At 48.5% G+C, this 22,663-nt stretch overlaps 1 protein-coding gene across 1 annotated transcript; it reads right to left on the bottom strand.

Moving 5' to 3' along the window:
- Window positions 1-82: 82 nt before the first annotated feature.
- Window positions 83-21,601, bottom strand: LOC311239260 (uncharacterized protein; the record flags this gene model as incomplete). The annotated part of the gene is made up of 4 exons (XM_084327566.1): window positions 83-212; window positions 2,455-2,572; window positions 18,250-18,484; window positions 21,432-21,601. 4 exons carry the CDS (start codon window positions 21,599-21,601, stop codon window positions 133-135), a joined length of 603 nt encoding a protein of 200 aa, XP_084183692.1. The 3' UTR covers window positions 83-132.
- Between the last annotated feature and the right edge of the window lie 1,062 nt (window positions 21,602-22,663).

Genomic DNA, 22,663 nt, shown 5'->3' with positions numbered 1-22,663 from the left:
CGGATACGGAAAACGTCACGCCTACACCTCTGTAGTCTTCTTCTTCTTCTTCTTGTAAGTTTCCGGCGGACTACGCGTCTAGGCGTATTGCCGCCCTCCACAGGACAGAGGGAGCACTATAGATTTCCAGCCCTATATTCTATTATACAGCCCCGCAGCAAGCAGGAACTGCACAACAGCACTAGCTCTCTCTTGGTGGTTCTCACCCAGGCCTAGAAATGAAGGCAAAGAGAAAGAATTAACTTCCTGAGAAGAAAGAACTCTAAAGAAGGAATTTCGCTGTTCTCTGTACTTAATACAATCCCTCAGGACATGCTGCACTGACTCCACCCCCCCACATTCACATAACCCAGAAGGATGTTTCCCTACTGTACCCAACGTCTGATTAAGCCCACAGTGCCCCAACCGTAATCTACAGATTACAACTGAGTCTCTTCTAGCCCCCCCAAAAGGGGCCCCCATCCTCCTGACAGAGGGCTGGATAGAATAAAAGTGCCTCCCCTTGGTCTCCGAGTCCCACCTACACTGCCACTCCCTCAAAACCCCCTCCCTAATTTTCTCCCTCAGCTCGGCCCCCCCTAACTGTACAGACAGATCCGGGGCCATTCTACCTAATGAGCCTTTGGCTAAGCCATCACATTAAAAAGAACCGGGCTAATTACGCTCCCCTGCGGGGTGCCGTTCTCCACCTCCACAGTATCCGAGCAGACGCCCCCAACCCTGACCTGAATAGTCCTCCTTCTCAAAAAATCCTGAATCCAGTTCAGCATCCTGCCCCTGACCCCCAGGTCGAACAACTTAATCAGAAGCCCTTCCTTCCATAGGGAGTCATAGGCTTTCTATATGTCAAGGAACACCCCCACCACCACTTCCTTGTTCACAAAGGCCTTCTTGATATCCTCCTCCATGACTGCCACCGCCTCCATGGTGGACCTCCCCACCCTAAACCCATTCTGGAACTCTGACAATAGACCCTTGGTCTCTAAAAAGCACACCAACCTATTGGTCACCATCCTCTCCATAATTTTACAACACACCGACGTCAGAGCAATAGGCCGATATGACGCCGGGTCAGATCCCCTCTTCCCTGGCTTCAGCACCGGCACTATGACCGCATGCTTCCAGTCAGTCGGAAGCCTCCCCTCAGGGTTAGAAATTAACATTTTTTTTCAAGGGCTTTTTTTGCCCCCCTTAATTGATTTTCGGGGGCTTTTTTTTGTATTTCGGGGGCACTGAATTTTTATGATAAACGGTAGGGGTGGGACGATTCACAAAATGGACGGTTTGGTTCGTATCACGATTTTGGGGTCACGGTTTTCAGTTCGATATATGTTAATTTTTATTAAAAAAAAATTAACACTCAAATCTAAACATGCTTCTCATTTATTAAAAATAAAATAAAAGGTTTACAGTGTTTACAGCCTTAAATAATGTTTGGCACACAAAGACCGAACTGACTGAAAAATATAGGCTACATTTGTCAAAGTATTAACTTAGTGCAAACAAACAATATGCTCAGCCAGCACTAGACTTTCCTTTCTTTAATATAAACACACAAAAACAATGTCAACCATGTTTAAATTCCCTGATTGTCAGTTCTTAATGGAAAGATTCGTTTTCTGCTTGAAATTATTATGTTTCTGTCTACATTTATTTAAACTAACATTATTTAAATATTGAGTGCAACTGTGGTGGATTACGTAATTCGGTGAGTTGGAACTATCTATGGGTTGGCGCCGGGTCCCCACGGACATTTTAGCGTCACGGACCACCAGCTGGCAATGTTATTATCAGCTCCGGTAACGTTAGGAGTTCATATTTCATAACATCAACATGCAGTGGAAAAGCGGCAATAGTCCCGGTTGGAGTTAGTAAAACACAGTTGTATGTTAGCCTTCTTGGATGTTGAATAAACGCCTATCATTGTCTTTAAACACCCCGCCTCTCAGACTCCCATTTCCTCCTCTGCTACAGTAGCTAGTAGCTACGGTGACATTTCATTGACTACAGTATTAGCTTGCGGGCTGCGTCGGGCTACCATAGTTAAAACGTGCGTTGTGTTTACAAACTCCTAACGCTATGGCAAGATGTGTGTATGCCTATGTAATGTTAATGGCTATGTTTTTAAAGTCGTAATGAAGATTGATTTATATTGTGCGTGCCATTTTTACACAAACTGACTAGCAACCTGGCTGCAGTGCTGCTGCTGCCTGCAGCCAGTGCAGGACACCGGCTCCGCCAAATGAATTTTTTTATTTGCGCGTCATCTGAACCGTACGATACACCGAAGACGCTCTATTACCGGATAAATATATATATATAATTAGTAAACTGTCGGGGGCATTAAGTGCCCCCCTTAACTGATTTTCGAGGGCATTTTGTCCATTTTCAAGGGCATTATGCCCCAAGCCCCCGTTAATTTCGAACCCTGCCTCCCCTCCTCCCATACCTTACCCATCAGTGCCAGAACCTCCAAGAGAGCCCCTTCCTCCAGATGCTGAAAAAGCTCGTAGCCCAGACCATCCTTCCCAGGGGTAGTTCTGGCTCCTGCTGCAATTGCATCCTTCAGTTCCTTTAGAGAAAAAAAGACATTAACTGGATTAACATTATCTAAACTCCACTCCAACTTCCACTGATTGGCTGACAGGAGCTCCCTCCTCCTCCCAGGGTTAGAAATTAACATTTTTTTTCAAGGGCTTTTTTTGCCCCCCTTAATTGATTTTCGGGGGCTTTTTTTTGTATTTCGGGGGCACTGAATTTTTATGATGAAAATTAACATAAGGATTATAAAACATTGTTGACACTTTTTTTTTTACAGTCTTCGTCCCTATGTTTGATAATGTAATGTTAATGTCTCCATATATAGGGCTCTACGCTAACCTTTTTCCCAAGGAGCACATGTGCTCCTAAATAAAATGTTTATAAATAAAATCTAAATAAAAATTTAGGAGCACACAAAGAAATTTAGGAGCACAGTGAAAATTGTTCAAGTAACAGAGTTTATTAACTATTTATCTCATGCATTATTATACTGTGCGTGTGCACACTATGAATTGAAAATGGGGGACCCTGATGTAAACAAGACGAAAGTCTTTCTCTGGTCTGCAACCCCTTAACTTGTGTGTATTGAGCTGTACTGTATTGTACCCATTCTGCAATCTGTTAATAAAGTTTTCAATCAATCAAACGCAAAGGATATCGGTTGTCAAGCTGCTTTTGTATGTTGTAGTGTTGTTATGATACCAACATTTTGACTTTGATACAGATAGGAAAGGTAATGGAATATATTATTAGATGACAGAACATTGAAAATTCTTTATACAATTATTTAATTCATTATGAAATAGAAATTCCGTTTTTGGGTGGAACGTTTGTTGCAAGGAGGGAGGAGGCGGGGACCGCTGCGTGTTACACACAACACGGAGAAATGGTCTAGCTGCTTCGGTGCGTCGTTAACGTTAACGTCGGAAGAAATTCCCCACTAAGCCCTAAATTCAGAGCAGAGCAGTATCCTAATGACTTTTATGCTTCAGTCGATAAGGTGTTTTGCGAATTCTGTCAACATACCGTGGGGACTGGACCCGCAAAAACACGTGCGAATATCACTTCAAAAGCCATGTCAGCCGGATTCCTCTCTTTCTCCTCGTCTCTCTTTTGCTCAAAATAAAAATGAATGGGCTTCATGGCTGGCTGATTTTTTTGCGTTGTCTGATTCTGAATGTATAACTTGCCTAAGCCGGTACCGTGACTTTGTTTTCGGGCGCTACTGTGATTGGACGTTTATGCGCCTTGTGTAATGTGGGACTATTATAACAGCGGAGCTGTTTTGTAATCGTCACTCGTCTCGAGTAAATGATTTTTCCGGGTGGCGCACACACACATTATTATTAGGGCCAAATACAAGGGAAATGCTCGCACTGTAGATCATATATATAATTATATATATAATTAGTAAACTGTCGGGGGCATTTTCTGCCCCCCTTAACTGATATTCGGGGGCATTTTGTCCATTTTCAAGGGCATTTTGCCCCGAGCCCCCGTTAATTTCGAACCCTGCCTCCTCCTACCCCTCTCCTCCCAGAGACTCTCAGAACTATGAACAGCCCTGAAAGCCTCCACCAGCATACTAGCCTTCTCCAAATTGGACACCGCCTCCACCCCCCCTGCGGTCATTACCGGAATAGACCTCTTTTTAAATCTCCCTCCCATCCTATGCACCGCCGACCACAGGTCCCTCACAGGTGTTTCCGGCCCCAAAGTCCCACAGAACTTCCTCCAACTACTCCTCTTTGTGTCCTTAATAACCCTCCTAGCTATTCCTCTGAGCCTTTTATAAACTATGGCATTCTCCACCGTAGGGTGCTTCCTCAACCGCCTGTAAGCAAGATTACGGTTCCTCACCGCACCATCACAATCATTATTCCACCAAGGAACTATCACTCTAGGTTTTGGCCCCTGCTTCACAGGAACCGCCTTCAGAGCTGCCCTGTGAATCATATCCCCCAGGGAGGAGTTCCATGAATCTACAGAGCCGTCACTGTCTACTTCCCCAACTAACTCTACACACACCTGCTGAAACTCATCCCAATTAGCACGGGAGAAATTGAACCTTACTCTTACCTCGTCAACCTCAATTCTCAATCTCCTGCCAAACCTACTATAGATCGGGAAGTGATCACTCCCCATTGTATATATGTCCGTCACATCCAATTCCCCCACCCTAGCTAAATTAGGGGAGGAGAAAGTCAGATCGATATGACTAACAGAATTAGCGAGTATATGGAACCTGGTAGGTCTCCCATCATTGATCACAACCAGATTATTCCTATCCAGAAATTCCTCCACCACAGCTCCATTAAGATCCTTTCTCCCACTGCCCCATAAAGGGTTGTGAGCATTAAAGTCTCCCACCCATATACACCCACCCTCACACTTCTCCATAATCCCATCCAGCCCTGCTGCTTCCAAACGCTCGCAAGGATTATACAAATTTACCATTTTTATAGACCCAGATTCTGTCCATACCTCCGCCACCACACACTCAAGGCTAGTTCCCACATCCACGCCCCGATACTGAATCCCATTCCTTATAAATGTTGCACATCCCCCTCCTGATCTTCCAGGTCTGTCCAGCCTCAAGCTGTCATACCCTGGAATGACAAAATCCAAACATGGCTTCAGCCAGGTTTCCTGAATACAAATTAGCTCAGGCTTATCCCTAAAAGCAGCCACAAACCTTTTAAGCTCCTGCCCATTAGCTGTTAGACTCCTAGCATTCCATTGAAGGATGTACAACATTATAACTAGTCAGAATCCCCAACCCCCACCGCCATATCAACCGAGACCTCTTTGCTCCCACGCCGCTGAGTCTGTGAAGGTCCCCTTTCATTCCCAGCCATCAAATCATGCAGATTTTCTGGGCTCAACTCCTTGACCCCCAAATACTTCTCTGCTGCTTCCACCACCATTTTAATTGTGTCTGACCGAGACCCACTCACCTTTGCTCCCGCCAGCACTTCGACCACGAAGGCTAGAAAGGACTCCTTGCTAAAGATCAGAGAATCTGGGGGAATAACTGGCCCGGCCGGGGGAGAACCACGCTGACTCCCCCCGTCCACCATAGCCGCACTCTCAATATTAGCCCCCTGAACTACTCTAATCGCATCAGCATAGGATGTCCCATCCCGCTCCCTCACCGTCTCAACCTGCCGAGCCTTGCTGGAGAACACACCCCCCCGAAAGCTAGCAGGATGATCCCCGCTACAATTGCAGCATTTTGGAACATCCGCTTTGCACTCCCTGATGTCATGACACTCCCCACACTTCATGCACCTCCGCTTACCCCTACAGGATCCAGCACTGTGGCCAAACCTTTGGCAATTATAGCACCGCAAGGGAGGCCTAATATATTCTCTGACCCTATAGGTCATGTGGCCAATAGACACTCTCTCCGGCAGGGCACTGTCAGAAAAAATCAGCAGTACAGGGGAATCACCCCCCCCCCCCCTCCCTGGGCTTAAATCGCACCACTTCAGTCACCTGCCCACCCCTCACATTTTCCAAAATCTCTTGGATAGAAAGGCCCTCAAATACTCCAAATATCATTACCTTTAACCCCTGAGCCTGCCTATGCATGCTTGACACCTCCACCTTTACATCCATAAGCTTGACTATCTTTATGGCTGAATCAAACTGATTTTGGTCAACGCATACCAACTTTAACTGACCATCTGACCTCACTGTAGACTGGAAGCCCTTTCCTAACTGTTACAAAGGGTCAGATTAAGCCGAATATATGTATTTATTAGGGATGTCCGATATTATCGGCCGACCGATATTATCGGCCGATATCGGCAGTAAAATGTGATATCGGAAAATATCGGTATCGGTAAAAAAAAATAAAAAAAAATACATCTATTTAACCTTTATTTACCCAGGCAAGCAAGTAAGAACCAATTCTTATTTTATTTATTGTCAAAAGTATGCATGTTGGTTTAATTCAACAACAAGAGATATGTAATGTTAATTTTTACTTTTTTAATTATCATATTTTGCACAGATAATGCTTACATTTAGAAAGCCTTTTGAATGCATCCAGTGAAATTATTAATTACCTGAAATTATTCAGTTTTTTTGGGGGGAAACCCTGCATATATCGGTATCGGTTGATATCGGTATCGGTATCGAAATTAAGAGTTGAACAATATCGGAATATCGGTAAAAAAGCCAATATCGAGCATCCCTAGTATTTATTGATTGATATATATTGCGTGGTATTTGTGTATCGTTTGATGTCCCTTGTGTATTCTTTGTACATATACACGGAATATCCCTTTAACCTACTACAGACCATAATATTTCGTTCTCTTATTGGATAGCGTGCCACCAGCGCCAGTGTCTTACCCCCAGAGTCGAGTTCAAAGCTACCGTCAAGTCTTGTCTCAACATGCCCGGTTCTGCCCAGGACTACGAGACAGGAATAAGGCTGGTACTAGTTTGTTCCCCCAACATATAAATATGGCGCAGGTGAATACAGAAGTAGTTCAGTCCGCAGTCCGTTCAGTTCAGTCTTAGTAACAAGTGAAGCCTCACCCACTATGCAACGTGCGGTGAAGTAGGGCTCGTATTGCCCCAAGATAGAGTCTTGTTTATCCTAATACGTTTGTTCAACGTATCGTTCGCTCCTTACTAGTAAAAGCCTTCATCACGAGTCAAAGACCAAGTGAAGTGAGCAATTGTGTGTCTAAATAGAGCACTTATAGCCGCGTGCGAATAGGATAGTGGAGTATCAGAGCTTGGTTGAGTAACGTCAAGTTCAACTTGGTTGGTGTGGAGTACCGCGCACCGGAGGATCTGCACCGGTGAATGCGGAGCCCCTTTCCGGCTGGATTATTATTCTTATTGCTTTTAACCATGCTGTTGGAGCGGAGAAGAATCGTCTACACCCACTGCTGTGGGACCTGCCCGTGAGGAGCATCATTCGAGCCCGTCTCTATTGGAGAGAGGCTGACCGGCTTCCACCTGTGCTGCGCGCACACTGGGATTACAGCTGCCTTTCGTCTGCCGAGCAGGGAGTAATATACCGCCTCCAGGAGCCTATTGAGTCCCCGCTGACCCAGACTTTGCATTAGAGCATTGCCTCCCCCTGCTGGCTTACAACCGGTGGAACCCCCCTACCAGTATCCCATAGATATAATTCCTAGTATTCAGGTTGTATTATTATCTCATGCGTAATAATGAGAATGGACATTCATTATTGATTTGCCTACGCACATTCCTTTGCCCTATAAGCGCATCCAAAGTAAAATAGAGAAGTATATTATGTACCTTTTGCTGCTAATAAATACTTAAAGACAACTTTGTGTAGAACCGATTCATTGTGGGGAAGTGTTCTCATCATATACTCGTGTACGGTATGGCCAGTATAATGTACATAAGACGGTAGTGGTTTAATGATACCATACTTGATTAATACAGTCAGGGAATTGTACCCCTCAGTTACACTAACCTATGCTCCAATGCGGATGAGAGCCGAATCGGGTGGAGATTTTTAAAACCTCCATCCCCTGGCCTCTAACTTTGACCAACACAGCTAGCTCACCCTCCCCAACCTTCCTTACTTTCCCGCTATCCCCTGGAATAGGACTGGTCGCTGGGCGCTTTCCCCCCTTGCTCCCCTGCGCTCCCCGACCCCCTCCCTCATCCTCCATACCCTCACGCACTGACCTCATAACACTTCTACAAGATAACGTACTAAATGGCAAGTCCTAAAAACACTAGGATCAAATAGCTGAAGAAGAAGAAAAACAGACAGGAATAGAAAACACAGAACAAGAAAAGTTAAGACAGAAAGACCTGGAGAGAACCACCGGCAGACAGACCAACCTCAATCCTCCTGTTAGCTTATTGACAGCTGGCGTTCAAATCGCACCAAAACACACGGGCGCAGCTTCTCTCAAAGTGCAACGACAAATCCGTCGATTACAGACAAGAGAGCAAACTTTCCCTCTCCAGCTTATCCGCACCAACCCAACACCCAACAGCTATATCCAAGTATAAAGATCCCGATCGGACAAATAGGACCGATTAGAAATACGAGACTACTGACTGTGATCATAGTAAACAACGCCCGACCAGAGCCATTCAAAACATCTGGCGCGCCAATTCACCACTGCCTCGACAACCAGCCTCTCCTCGCGACCTCTTCACTTCCATCATCCTCCAATCCACCTCAGGCCACTCTAACAACCACGGAGCCACGGCTGGATATACCACAGAGGGCCTTATATTAAGACCCCCCACTCCAAACTCGACCGCCACTCCCTGCCGCACCCGGCCAAAATAACCCTTACAACCAAATCCACGGATAACAAAAGAACCATATTCAAAATAAGTGTCAAGTGTTCAGGGCCCCAGCATTGAACAAACATATTTCAATATACAAAATGATAACAGCGTCTTCTTCAGTTTATCGCGTGACAGTCGCCATTTTCTAAACACGCCGCTCTGCGCCGCTCGTACTTTTTACACTCGATATAAAAGACTCACCAGTTATCAATACTCATGACATACATTCACATTCACGCCACATAACGTTCACCTGTTAAGATGTAGTGTTTCTGTATTTCCACAGAGTTTACTGACCTGAACAACACGGAAGTATCACGGAGTGAAGACACGTTGCTTTCTCTTCCAGAACTCCTCTGAGCGCACGTGACGTGACTCTCTGAGGGAAGAACTCAGGGACCGGATACGAAAAAAGTCACGCCTACACCTCTGTAGTCCTCCAAATAATATCCCTTAACCGATACCTCCCCCTGGTGGGGAAACATAGATATTGCATATCTATGTTTAATCCTCGGTATAAGGCTAACATTATAACAGTACCCATTCTGCAATCTCTTAATAAAATGTCTATATGACAGTATAATGCAGTCTATATGACAGTATAATGCAGTCTATATGACAGTATAATGCAGTCTATATGACAGTCTATATGACAGTATAATGCAGTCTATATGACAGTATAATGCAGTCTATATGACAGTCTATATGACAGTATAATGCAGTCTATATGACAGTCTATATGACAGTATAATGCAGTCTATATGACAGTATAATGCAGTCTATATGACAGTATAATGCAGTCTATATGACAGTATAATGCAGTCTATATGAGGATATGCCTCTGGTTCTCTGAACTCCCCATTTGTTTTTGGTTCTTTGGTCGTTTGGTTGCTTTCTTTACTTTTACAACATTCATGCTGCTCATACACTCATCCACACACTGCTGACACACTGATACTGTTCTACATTATACTGACTCCAGACCAGGGTTGGGATACATTAAACTGTTCTCAGATCAGTACTGTTCTACATTATACTGACTCCAGACCAGGGTTGGGATATATTAAACTGTTCTCAGATCAGTACTGTTCTACATTATACTGACTCCAGACTCCAGACCAGGTTTGGGATATATTAAACTGTTCTCATTGATTGATTGATTGATTGATTGATTGAATTGATTGATTGATTGAAAATTTTATTAACAGATTGCAGAATGGGTACAGTACAGCTCAATGCATACAATTGTTAAGGGGATGCAGACCAGAGAAAGACTTTCGTCTTGTTTACATCAGGGTCCCCCATTTTCAATTCATCATAACATATATGACATACAGCTGTGTGTGTCACTGGAATTTCCCCAAGGGGATCAATAAAGGAATATCTTATCTTATCTTATACATGACATACAGATAGACAGTACTGCTACATATATACATTTATGACATACCAGATTTGCAAATACAGTACTGTTTGTGATAAGAAAAGAGTCCAGAAAAGAGAGTATATACATTTGACAAAGAAACTGTACATTGGAGGAGGTTGGGGGGGTGGGGGTTGGGTAGGAGGGGTGGGTGGGTGGGGGACACTGTACAACTGAACAAGCAAAACTGTACATTGGAATATTGACAAGACCATACTTGGTCATTTACTGTACATTGGGGGGGGGGGGGGGTTGTGTTAGGTGTGAGCTGTGAGAACTGGGGTCTGGAGCACAGCCCAATTGCTGAATACACGAGAAGAGATAGGAGCGGTTTCAAAGGTGTTTAATGTCAATTGAGCAACACAGGAATTGGGGGGAAATAGAACAGGGTTATGTTCTGTCCTGTGGCTGCCGCGGCGGCAGTGAGCGAGCAAGCGGTCCTGGTGCTTGTCGTGGGAGCTGCTGGGTGGCAGCGGGAGAATAGGTGATCCTCTGTCACCTGTTCTCCTCTTCGGGAACAGGTGACGTCCAGGCAGGGACGGCGGTCCTTTGGGGCACAGGAGAGAAACGGGTTAGAGCAAGCAAATACACGGAGGGTATCTAGCAGCAGAGCTTTCGGCAGAGATGTCATACCTGGGCAGTGGTAATTAATACCACGACAGCTTCTGGTCAGCGTCGAGGTGTAGAAATAGTCCCCCCATCAGGGAAGGATTGAGTGCAGCTGGGGAGAGTGGGGTGCTTGACCGTGTGTGAAGTAGGGGGATGGAATACAGCTGGGCGAATGAGGGTGAAGGAAGGGGTGACTGAAGAAAGAGAGGATGATGAGGAGGAGTGCGCAGTGGATAGAGAGGGGGATGAAGAGGAGCGTGTGGAGGACGTGAGGGGAAAAGGAGGGGGAGTGAAGTAGGCCCGTGCTGTGATTATGACAGGACCCCCCCCTCGACGGGCGCCTCCCGGCGGCCCAGGCTTGTCAGGGTGAGCACGATGAAAGTCCTGGACGAGAGTTGGGTCCAGGATCATCGACCGGGAGATCCAGCTCCGCTCCTCCGGGCCGTAGCCCTCCCAGTCGACCAGGTACTGGAAGCCGCGGCCGCGTCACCGCACTCCAGCAACTCCCGGACCACGTAGGCCGGGTGGTCGTCTATCACCAGAGGAGGAGGGGGCTCTGGAGCAGGGGGAGACAGGGGACTGGAGACCACCGGTTTGAGCTGGGAGACATGTAAGGAAGGGTGAATGCGCATATGGGGGGGGAGCTGGAGCTTGACAACAGAGGGATTAATGAGGGACGGGATCTTGTAGGGCCCCACGAAACGGGGGGTTAGTTTTCATGAGACGGATTTGAGTGGCAGGTCCCGAGACGAGAGCCATACCATCTGACCTGGTACATAGGCGGGAGCCGGGGTCCGGTGGCGGTCGGCGAAGCGCCGGTTCTGGTCCGCAGTCCGGAGCAGCGCAGCCCTCGTCTCGTCCCAGATCGTCCTGCAGCGACGGAGATGGTCTTGCACCGACGGCACGGCGATCTCCTCTTCCTGGGCAGGGAACAGCGGGGGTTGGTAGCCCAAAGATGACTCAAAGGGGGACTGACCTGTGGCCGCCGAAGACAGGGAATTGTGGGCGTATTCCACCCATGGCAGGAAGGCGCTCCAGCCGGAGGGGTCCCGGGCTGTCACGCAGCGGAGTGCGGATCCCAGGTCCTGGTTGGCCCGCTCCGACTGGCCGTTGGTCTGAGGGTGGAACCCGGAGGAGAGGCTGACCGTGGCCCCCAGAGCCCGACAGAAAGCCCTCCAGACCTGGGATATGAACTGAGGGCCCCTGTCGGAGACGATGTCAGCCGGGATCCCATGGAGCCGGAAGACGTGGAGTACCATCAGGTCAGCAGTCTCTGCAGCAGAGGGGAGTTTGGGGAGAGCAACGAAGTGCACAGCCTTTGAGAAACGGTCAACAATGGTGAGGATGGCAGTGTTACCGTGTGAGAGGGGAAGGCCGGTGACGAAGTCCAGGGCGACGTGCGACCAGGGCCGACCGGGGACTGGGAGTGGACGAAGGAGCCCGGCGGGCGGTCGGTGGGAGGCCTTCGAAAGCGCGGGTGTCCTCTCTCATGGTGACCCACCAGAAGTGCCACTTCACCAGGGATAGTGTCCGGTCGATCCCCGGGTGGCACGAGAACCGGGAAGCGTGAACCCACTCGAGCACCTGGGAGCGGACGAGGTCAGGGACAAAAAGCCGGTTAGGTGGACCGTTACCTGGGTCCGGCTGGGCACGCTGTGCCTCCCTGACGACGGACTGGATCTCCCAGGTGGCGGTGGCCACCAGACAGGAAGTGGAAAGGATGGTGTCGGGGTGTGTGGACCCCTCCTCAGGGACGAACTGCCGGGAGAGGGCGTCTGGCTTGGTGTTCTTGGAACCAGGCCGGTAGGTCAGGGTGAAGTTAAACCTAGCGAAGAACAGCGCCCAGCGAGCCTGGCGAGAGTTCAGTCGCTTGGCCGTTGAGACGTAGGCAAGGTTCTTGTGGTCCGTCCAAACCAGGAAGGGGACCTCCGATCCCTCCAGCCAGTGCCTCCATTCCTCCAGGGCTAGCTTGACCGCCAGGAGCTCCAGGTTCCCGATGTCGTAGTTGACCTCGGCTGGGGTTAGGCGGTGTGAGAAAAAGGCGCAGGGGTGCAGCTTCTGGTCGGTGGCAGAGCGCTGGGAAAGAACCGCCCCTACTCGGGTGCAGGAGGCGTCCACCTCCACCACGAACTGGCGGGACGTGTCCGGCTGGACGAGGATGGGAGCGGTGGTGAAGCGCCGGCGCAGCTCGGCGAAGGCGGAGTCCACTGCGTCGGACCAGACGAAGGGCACCGAAGGCGAGGTCAGTTGGGTGAGAGGCGCCACGACCAGGCTGTAGTCCCTGATGAAGCGCCGATAAAAGTTGGCGAATCCCAGGAAGCGTTGGAGCTGTTTAACGTTGGTGGGACGGGGCCAGTCGGACACCGCTCTGATCTTCTCGGGGTCCGCCCGGATCTTGCCGCCCTCTATGATGTAGCCGAGGAAGCCGATGGAGGAGACGTGGAACTCACACTTCTCCGCCTTGACGAACAGCTTGTTCTCTAGAAGACGCTGGAGGACCCGGCGGACGTGCTGGACATGCTCCTCCATGGAGCGGGAGAAGATCAGGATGTCATCTAAGTAGACGAATACGGAGCGGTGGAGTACGTCACGGAGAACGTCATTGACGAGGGCCTGGAAGACAGCAGGGGCGTTGGTCAGGCCAAAAGGCATTACCTTGTACTCGAAGTGGCCGAGTGGTGTCTTGAAGGCCGTCTTCCACTCGTCTCCCTCCCGCATGCGGACAAGGTGGTAGGCGTTCCTGAGGTCCAGTTTTGTGAAGATGGTGGCACCTTGCAGGGGCTCAAAAGCAGAGTCGATTAAAGGTAGGGGGTATTTGTTCTTTACCGTGATGTTGTTGAGACCCCGGTAATCGATACAGGGGCGAAGGGAACGATCCTTCTTGGAAACGAAGAAGAATCCTGCGCCGACAGGAGAGGAGGAGGGGGTGATTATGCCCGAGTCCAGGGATTTGTGAACGTACTTCTCCATTGATTCTCTCTCTGGGCGCGAGAGGTTGAACAGGCGACTAGCGGGGAGTGGCGCCACGGGGAGTAAATCAATGGCGCAGTCGTATTGGCGATGGGGAGGCAGGGAGAGGGCCTGTTGTTTGCTGAAAACTGCCTTCAAATCGTGGTAGGCCGGCGGAATAGCAGACAGATCTATGTTCTCCTTGGGGGGGTACGAACCGGCGCCCTCTAGTGGCGGCCGAGCCGACTGTAGACAAGCGACGTGACAGTGGGCGCTCCAGCTGGTCACCAGGCCGGTAGGCCAATTGATAACGGGATTGTGTAACTTGAGCCAAGGCATGCCAAGGACAATGGGATTGTGGGGAGAGTTGGTAACGTGAAACCGAATATTCTCGCTGTGATTCCTGGATAGCAGAAGGCGAAGGGGTATGGTGTGGCGAGTAATCCGCGTGAGAAGTTTCCTGCTTAACCCCCGGGCGTCGCGGGGTATCGGCAAGGCGTCAGTAGCGATGTTGTAACGGGAGACTACTCCGGCGTCGATGAGGTTCTCGTCGGCCCCTGAGTCAACCAGGGCAGATAACGGGAGTGTTTGGTTATTCAGACACAGCGTGGCGCGGAATAGCATGTTTGGGCCAGAGCTGGGAGCGATATCTAGACACGAACAGACGCCCAGCGCTACTGTCGAGCCCCGTCGTTTGGGGGCGAAGCGAGCAAGAGGCAACGGAGTGACCCGTTTGACCGCAGTACAGGCATGCTCCTGTAGCGAGCCTGTGTCAGCGTTCGCTGGGAGGGAGACGTGAGCGGTCGAGATCCATGGGCTCGGAGGAACTATTTTCTTCGGCGCGGGCAGCGCGACGAGGCGGGCCGGGTATAGGCGAACGAGCGGTGCTAGCTTTCTCTCGACGACGTTCCCGAAGACGCAGGTCCAGTTCACTGGCCAAATGGATTAGTTCGCCCAGGGAGGTGGGTCTTTCTTTGGACGCAAGCTCGTCTTTAATAGCGTCGTTCAAGCCCTGGCGAAAGGCGCCTCGCAACGGTGTGTCCCCCCAGTCGGAGCCGGTCGGAGCCGGCGGTGAGGCTGCTTGACCGTGTGTGAATTAGGGGGATGGAATACAGCTGGGCGAATGAGGGTGAAGGAAGGGGTGACTGAAGAAAGAGTGGATAGTGTATCTTGTAGACCAGGCCCATTGCAAGTTGCTCAGATCAGTACTGTTCTACATTATACTGACTCCAGACTCCAGACCAGGGTTGGGATATATTAAACTGTTCTCAGATCAGTACTGTTCTACATTATACTGACTCCAGACCAGGGTTGGGATATATTAAACTGTTCTCAGATCAGTACTGTTCTACATTATACTGACTCCAGAGTCCAGACCAGGGTTGGGATATATTAAAATGAGACGTGTCCCTTTAATTGTGGTGAGATTTGCTTGGCGCCGTGACCCCATGTGAGACACCTCCTGCATGAACCGTGTTCCCCTGCAGAGGAAAACGCGATGGAGCACTGAACATTTTCATCTATATTCCCCATTCCCCCCCAAACCCTAGTATTCGTTGAAAAAACACATTGTTGTTACTTATTGTTAGTGCAGTCTGGGCACCGGAACGATGTGGATTCAAATTCGGACCATGCACAGCAAGCCTCACACGGGGCAAGCCTGTGGCAGCGACAGACCGTGCGCTGATTGGCGGAGAGGGGACGTCACTCCACATTGGGCCTAGCCCCTCCCCCTTGACCAGGCTCGGTTGAGACGTGCGGCTGGAGAGTGATGATCCGACAGATGAAATAGCGAAAAGAAAAGAGAGGAGGCGGGCGTCCTCCCACACAGAATAATGTTTCCCAAAGGCAAAGGCACTCCCGCACGTCTGCACAATTTTAAGGAATTGATTGATTGATTGAAAACTTTATTAACAGATTGCAGAATGGGTACAATACAGTGAAAGACTTTCGTCTTGTTTACCAATGGCAATGCACAGTTTCTTCCCCTTCAAATGTATATATTTTTATGATATCTTTTTACTACACAGTACTGTCTATCTGTATATCTTGTATGTGTTATAAGATTATGGTCTGTTCCTTTAAGAGGGAGGCACCCACGCATACAGGTCAGCTACGCAAGGGAGTAGGGTATATCTGCAGAGCCACAGAGCCCAACGTCTGGGCGGGGCTTCGTGGCGTGGACGGCTTTGAGGCGGGGCTTCGTGGCGTGGACAAGTATTGTGGCCTGGACAAGTATTTGTTGGAGTGTGCATGCGGATGAGGGGGGGGGGGCTCTCTCGCTCGCTCTCTCTCTCGTTTACGACAAGTATTTGTTGGAGTGCGCATGCGGATGAGGGGGGGGGGGGGGGCTCTACATTTGAGGGGGAATAAACTGTACATATACAGCACTGTTTGTGATACAAAAATAGTAGAGTACATTAACCTGGTGTAGCCGGGTTCAACGCTGAACCTGCCACTACTTCGACCGTGCCTTGAGTGGGAGTCGAGCCCCGGGCGTCCGCACCGGGGCCAGCATCGCAAACCACTGCGCCAAGAAAGGAACTCCCTTCTAAGCGCTCAGTTTGGATGCCTCTGGGGAGTGAGTTTTACTTCCATGTACCGTAGTCACACTATCGCGGTACATATCCGTTACATTCACCCCCCCTAAACTCCCACCACCACTGTAGCCGGTTCAACGCTGAACCTGCCACTACTTCGACCATGCCTTGAGTGGGAGTCGAACCCCGGGCGTCCGCACCGGGGCCAGCATCGCAAACCACTGCGCCAAGAAAGGAATTCCCTCCTAAGCGCTCAGTTTGGATGCATCTGGGGAGTGAGTTTTACTTCTATGTGCCGTAGTCACACTATCGCGGCACATATCCGTTACATTCACCCCCCCTAAACTCACACCACCCAAGGCATCCGGGTCACGGCACCACTGTAGCCGGGTTCAACGCTGAACCTGCCACTACTTCGACCGTGCCTTGAGTGGGAGTCGAGCCCCGGGCGTCCGCACCGGGGCCAGCATCGCAAACCACTGCGCCAAGAAAGGAACTCCCTTCTAAGCGCTCAGTTTGGATGCCTCTGGGGAGTGAGTTTTACTTCCATGTACCGTAGTCACACTATCGCGGTACATATCCGTTACATTCACCCCCCCTAAACTCACACCACCCAAGGCATCCGGGTCACGGCACCACTGTAGCCGGTTCAACGCTGAACCTGCCACTACTTCGACCATGCCTTGAGTGGGAGTCGAACCCCAGGCGTCCGCACAGGGGCCAGCATCGCAAACCACTGCGCCAAGAAAGGAATTCCCTCCTAAGCGCTCAGTTTGGATGCCTCTGGGGAGTGAGTTTTACTTCTATGTGCCGTAGTCACACTATCGCGGCACATATCCGTTACATTCACCCCCCCTAAACTCACACCACCCAAGGCATCCGGGTCACGGCACCACTGTAGCCGGGTTCAACGCTGAACCTGCCACTACTTCGACCGTGCCTTGAGTGGGAGTCGAACCCCGGGCGTCCGCACCGGGGCCAGCATCGCAAACCACTGCGCCAAGAAAGGAACTCCCTTCTAAGCGCTCAGTTTGGATGCCTCTGGGGAGTGAGTTTTACTTCCATGTACCGTAGTCACACTATCGCGGTACATATCCGTTACACTGGCACACAACATACTTGTTCACATGTCATTTTTCTTTCACTCTAAAGGAAATATGTCTCACATACAGTAGACCCCCCAGTAGCCTACTTTGTGGAGACGAAGATGATGAGTACCAATCAATCAATCAATCAATCAATCAAACCAGTCTTCTCCTCAGACATATAAACTGTACATTGGAAGAGGTCTATAGATATCACGCAGTTATGATAATTATCGATATATCGATAAGTTGGCCTCAGCCTTAGTGATGTTGTGGTTCTTTTTCAAATGTAGCCAAGAGTAAAGACACAGCAGTCAAAGTGTATATTTTCAGCACTACGTTTGTTTACCAATGATTTTAAGTGTTATTAGCTAAATATGCGAAAGACAGAAAGCCGTCATGAAATCGTTGTAGTCCTAACAAAGAGGAGACCCAGGGCTTTCGATAGACGTCGACATTTCATAAAACTACACTACCCAGCTCACACCAGCCGCAGACAAAGCTGCAGCCGCTTGACGTGAATAAAAAATATTGAACAAACCTCAACGTTAATTGCATAAAATACAACATATTATTTCTTTAACTTAAAATTACAATTTACTCAAGCATAGTAACAGACAATATTTCTGACATTGGGAATACATTCCCTAGATACCAAGAACACGCAAATGGACCTTGTAGAAGTGGAGCAATCTTCCATTTACTTGGGTATGTACTTTTAGGCGACATATGGCCAGGGCTTAACGGGTTAAGTGTTCCTTTAATGGACGCCTTCAGCCTCCTGGAAGCCGGTCACCTTGCTAAGTTGTTGCAGGAGAGCGAGAGCTTCCCTCCATCCCTCCGTCCTGCTGAAGGCCTTGATGAACAGGGTGTAGGCTCCGGTGTGGAACGTCTCGAAGCGTCCCTTCATCATCCCGTACAGGTCCAACACCTCTGCGTCGTGGCCGTCGCTCACACAAAGTGTCCGGTAACGCAGCAACAGCTCGTAGGTTAGATTCCCCGTCTCTGTAGCGACGAAAGCCAGCAGGGACCTTGGGGCAACAGATAAGAAAGAGAGAGAGAGAGAGAGAGAGAGAGAGAGAGAGACAGACAGACAGACAGACAGACAGACAGACAGACAGACAGACAGACAGACAGACAGACAGACAGACAGACAGACAGACAGACAGACAGACAGACAGACAGACAGACAGACAGACAGACAGACAGACAGACAGACAGACTATTAATAATAACTTAAAGTAAATTGTTATCTCTCCTGACACCATGTTAACCTCACCTGTTATCTCTCCTGACACCATCTTAACCTCACCTGTTATCTCTCCTGACACCATGTTAACCTCACCTGTTATCTCTCCTGACACCATGTTAACCTCACCTGTTATATCTCCTGACACCATGTTAACCTCACCTGTTATCTCTCCTGACACCATGTTAACCTCACCTGTTATATCTCCTGACACCATGTTAACCTCACCTGTTATCTCTCCTGACACCATGTTAACCTCACCTGTTATCTCTCCTGACACCATGTTAACCTCACCTGTTATCTCTCCTGACACCATGTTAACCTCACCTGTTATCTCTCCTGACACCATGTTAACCTCACCTGTTATCTCTCCTGACACCATGTTAACCTCACCTGTTATCTCTCCTGACACCATGTTAACCTCACCTGTTATCTCTCCTGACACCATCTTAACCTCACCTGTTATCTCTCCTGACACCATGTTAACCTCACCTGTTATCTCTCCTGACACCATGTTAACCTCACCTGTTATCTCTCCTGACACCATCTTAACCTCACCTGTTATCTCTCCTGACACCATGTTAACCTCACCTGTTATCTCTCCTGACACCATGTTAACCTCACCTGTTATATCTCCTGACACCATGTTAACCTCACCTGTTATCTCTCCTGACACCATGTTAACCTCACCTGTTATCTCTCCTGACACCATGTTAACCTCACCACACTACAGAAGGTTAACCCTTTCACCCCTCTTTTTTGCTACAATGATGACAAAAGTGCTTGCTTTCAATCTAACGTTTATTTAAGTGCTTAGTACTGTTGACATTACACTGCTTGTAGTAGTACATCAAATAGCATATTTGGATAAGTTTGACCATTTCTCAAAAACAGAAAATCATTATTTAAATAAATACAGAAAATAAGCACTTGTTCACTCAGTGGACATTTCTAGCTCAATGCGAGGTCTGCTGCTGCTGCTGGCTAATAATACGGTCAATACGTGGGGAGATCTTTGACAAGGCAACACGCATGTCATCCTCAAGGCTCAACTTGGCCCTATATTTAGTTTTCAGAGCTGTCATGGATGAAAAGCCAGCTTCACACGGATATGTGGTGCTGAATGGTATCAACACCTTAACTGCTGCATCATGAGATACTTGGTACTCAGCACCACACTCAGACCAACATGTTTCCAGGGGCACTTCACTGAAACCAGCTCTCCAGGTGGTATCAGATGAGATTTCAATGAGTTCTTCCAAGAGTTTGGATGGAGATGTGTCAGGAAGCTTTGTCTCAATGTTCTCTGTAAACTTTATCCAGAGTAACTTGATGATCCTTTTCTGTATTTTATTAAATAATGATTTCTGTTTTTGAGAAATCAGGTCAAACTTATCCACATATGCTATTTTCATGGAAAACAGTGCAGCTGCAACAGATATCACTTCAGTGATAATTTTCTGTAAAAAATGTATTATGTTAAAAAAGAATTTATCCCAAGGCTCCCCTGGCAGCTCTCTGAGGCCCCCTAGTGGGCCGTGGCCCCCCTGTTGAGAACCGCTGGTATAGATGACACTGCGAGACAACCAGGAGAATGTTCTGAGTATATGATGGTATAGATGACACTGAGAGCAGCCAGGAGAATGTTCTGAGTATATGATGTTATAGAGGACACTGAGAGACACCCAGGAGAATGTTCTAAGTATATGATGGTATAGATGACACAGAGAGACACCCAGGAGAATGTTCTGAGTATATGATGTTATAGATGACACAGAGCACCCAGGTGAGCTAAAGGTAGGTGGTATTGTTCATCTAGCAGTACTGAACTTGAGTGCTACACTTGACTCTGGGTGCATAGTAGTGTAAACATATTAGCACAGTAGGTGGTAGTATATACATACTGCATACAGTGCATAGTATATATTAGTAGACATAGTAGCAAAGTACACAATAGTAACAAATAGTGGTTGTACTGGGCAGCTTCTAGTGGTCAACAGTGTCAGGCTGTGGTTGTACTGGGCAGCTTCTAGTGGTCAACAGTGTCAGGCTGTGGTTGTACTGGGCAGCTCCTAGTGGTCAACAGTGTCAGACTGTGGTTGTACTGGGCAGCTCCTAGTGGTCAACAGTGTCAGACTGGTTGTACTGGGCAGCTCCTAGTGGTCAACAGTGTCAGACTGTGGTTGTACTGGGCAGCTCCTAGTGGTCAATAGTGTCAGACTGTGGTTGTACTGGGCAGCTCCTAGTGGTCAACAGTGTCAGACTGTGGTTGTACTGGGCAGCTCCTAGTGGTCAACAGTGTCAGACTGTGGTTGTACTGGGCAGCTCCTAGTGGTCAACAGTGTCAGACTGTGGTTGTACTGGGCAGCTCCTAGTGGTCAACAGTGTCAGGCTGTGGTTGTACTGGGCAGCTCCTAGTGGTCAACAGTGTCAGACTGTGGTTGTACTGGGCAGCTCCTAGTGGTCAACAGTGTCAGACTGTGGTTGTACTGGGCAGCTCCTAGTGGTCAACAGTGTCAGACTGTGGTTGTACTGGGCAGCTCCTAGTGGTCAACAGTGTCAGACTGGTTGTACTGGGCAGCTCCTAGTGGTCAACAGTGTCAGACTGGTTGTACTGGGCAGCTCCTAGTGGTCAACAGTGTCAGACTGGTTGTACTGGGCAGCTCCTAGTGGTCAACAGTGTCAGACTGGTTGTACTGGGCAGCTCCTAGTGGTCAACAGTGTCAGACTGGTTGTACTGGGCACTGGCAGATGGGTAAATAAAGACAGTTGATTCTACCTTTTCCTCTTCTGGTCCCGGGACGCTGATCGTCCACAGCTGTGTCCCTCCCCCTGCCTCTGCGTTCTTCAAGAACGTCCCGGCAGCAGACTTGGGGAAGGCTGGCCGCTCACGCGTCATGAAGCCATCAGCTCCTCTCCTTTCTCTTTTATATTTTATTACATTCTGTCCGTCTGTCTGTCTGCGGTCTCCGTCTGCTACAGGACTACTCCCTCCACCACTGCTGCACAGGATCTGTGAATGAATGAATGAATGAATGAATGAATGAATGAATGAAAACTTTATTAACAGATTGCAGAATGGGTACAATACAGTACAGCTCAATACACACAATTGTTAAGGGGATGCAGACCAGAGAAAGACGTTTGTCTTGTTTACATCAGGGTCCCTAATTTATGCAAATACATGTCGTCAGCCTGTGACTGCAACTTGTTCCTGTTTGCGGACGACTCAGCCCTGCTGGTCTCTGACAAGAACAAGTTGACATCAACAAACGCTCCACAAAGTCTAGTACTAGAGACGTGTATGCTACCTGTTAGCTCACGTTAACGCAAGTTAGTTCACCGTTCAAAACGAAATGTCCCATTGAACTAAATAATTCACTGAGGCGTTGTATTAACGTTATATATGCAGTAGCTACAGATAGCTCCTGATATCAATGTCTTATAACACTGATTCGATGCGTATTCGAGCTGAGGGCTTGCTAACGTTCTACCAATACAATAGGGTCCAGGTGCAGCGCCGGAGAATCCTGGCCGTAGCTCTGCTCGAGTATAGGTCCAGGTGCAGCTCCGGAGAATCCTGGCCGTAGCTGGAGGCTACTGGAGTGCACACAGACAGTGGAGCTTGTTGCGTGGTGGCGATGTCTCGCAGATAATACGGGTACAAGTCTAATTATATAATATATATATTTTATAAAAAAAAAAAAATTATATAAAATTAAAAAAAAAGTTTATCAAAAACGATGATACCGTGATATATACCGTTACCATCTATGCTTCAAATTATACCGTGATATACATTTTAGACCATACCGTCCACCCCTACCTCCAGCTCCAGCAAGGATTCTCCGGCGCTGCAGCTGGCCCTAAACTCTTACATTCAGCATGAAAGGATTCTCCTGCGCTGCACCTGGATCCTAGTCAGCAGCCCTCATGCGATGTAAGCCAGGGGCTCGAATAC

The sequence above is a fragment of the Notolepis coatsorum genome (genome assembly GCF_963971535.1).
Source record: "Notolepis coatsorum genome assembly, chromosome: 13".
NCBI lineage: Eukaryota > Metazoa > Chordata > Actinopteri > Aulopiformes > Paralepididae > Notolepis > Notolepis coatsorum.
Note: the sequence above shows the minus strand (reverse complement) of the source record. Positions and strands in the feature narration are given on the sequence as shown.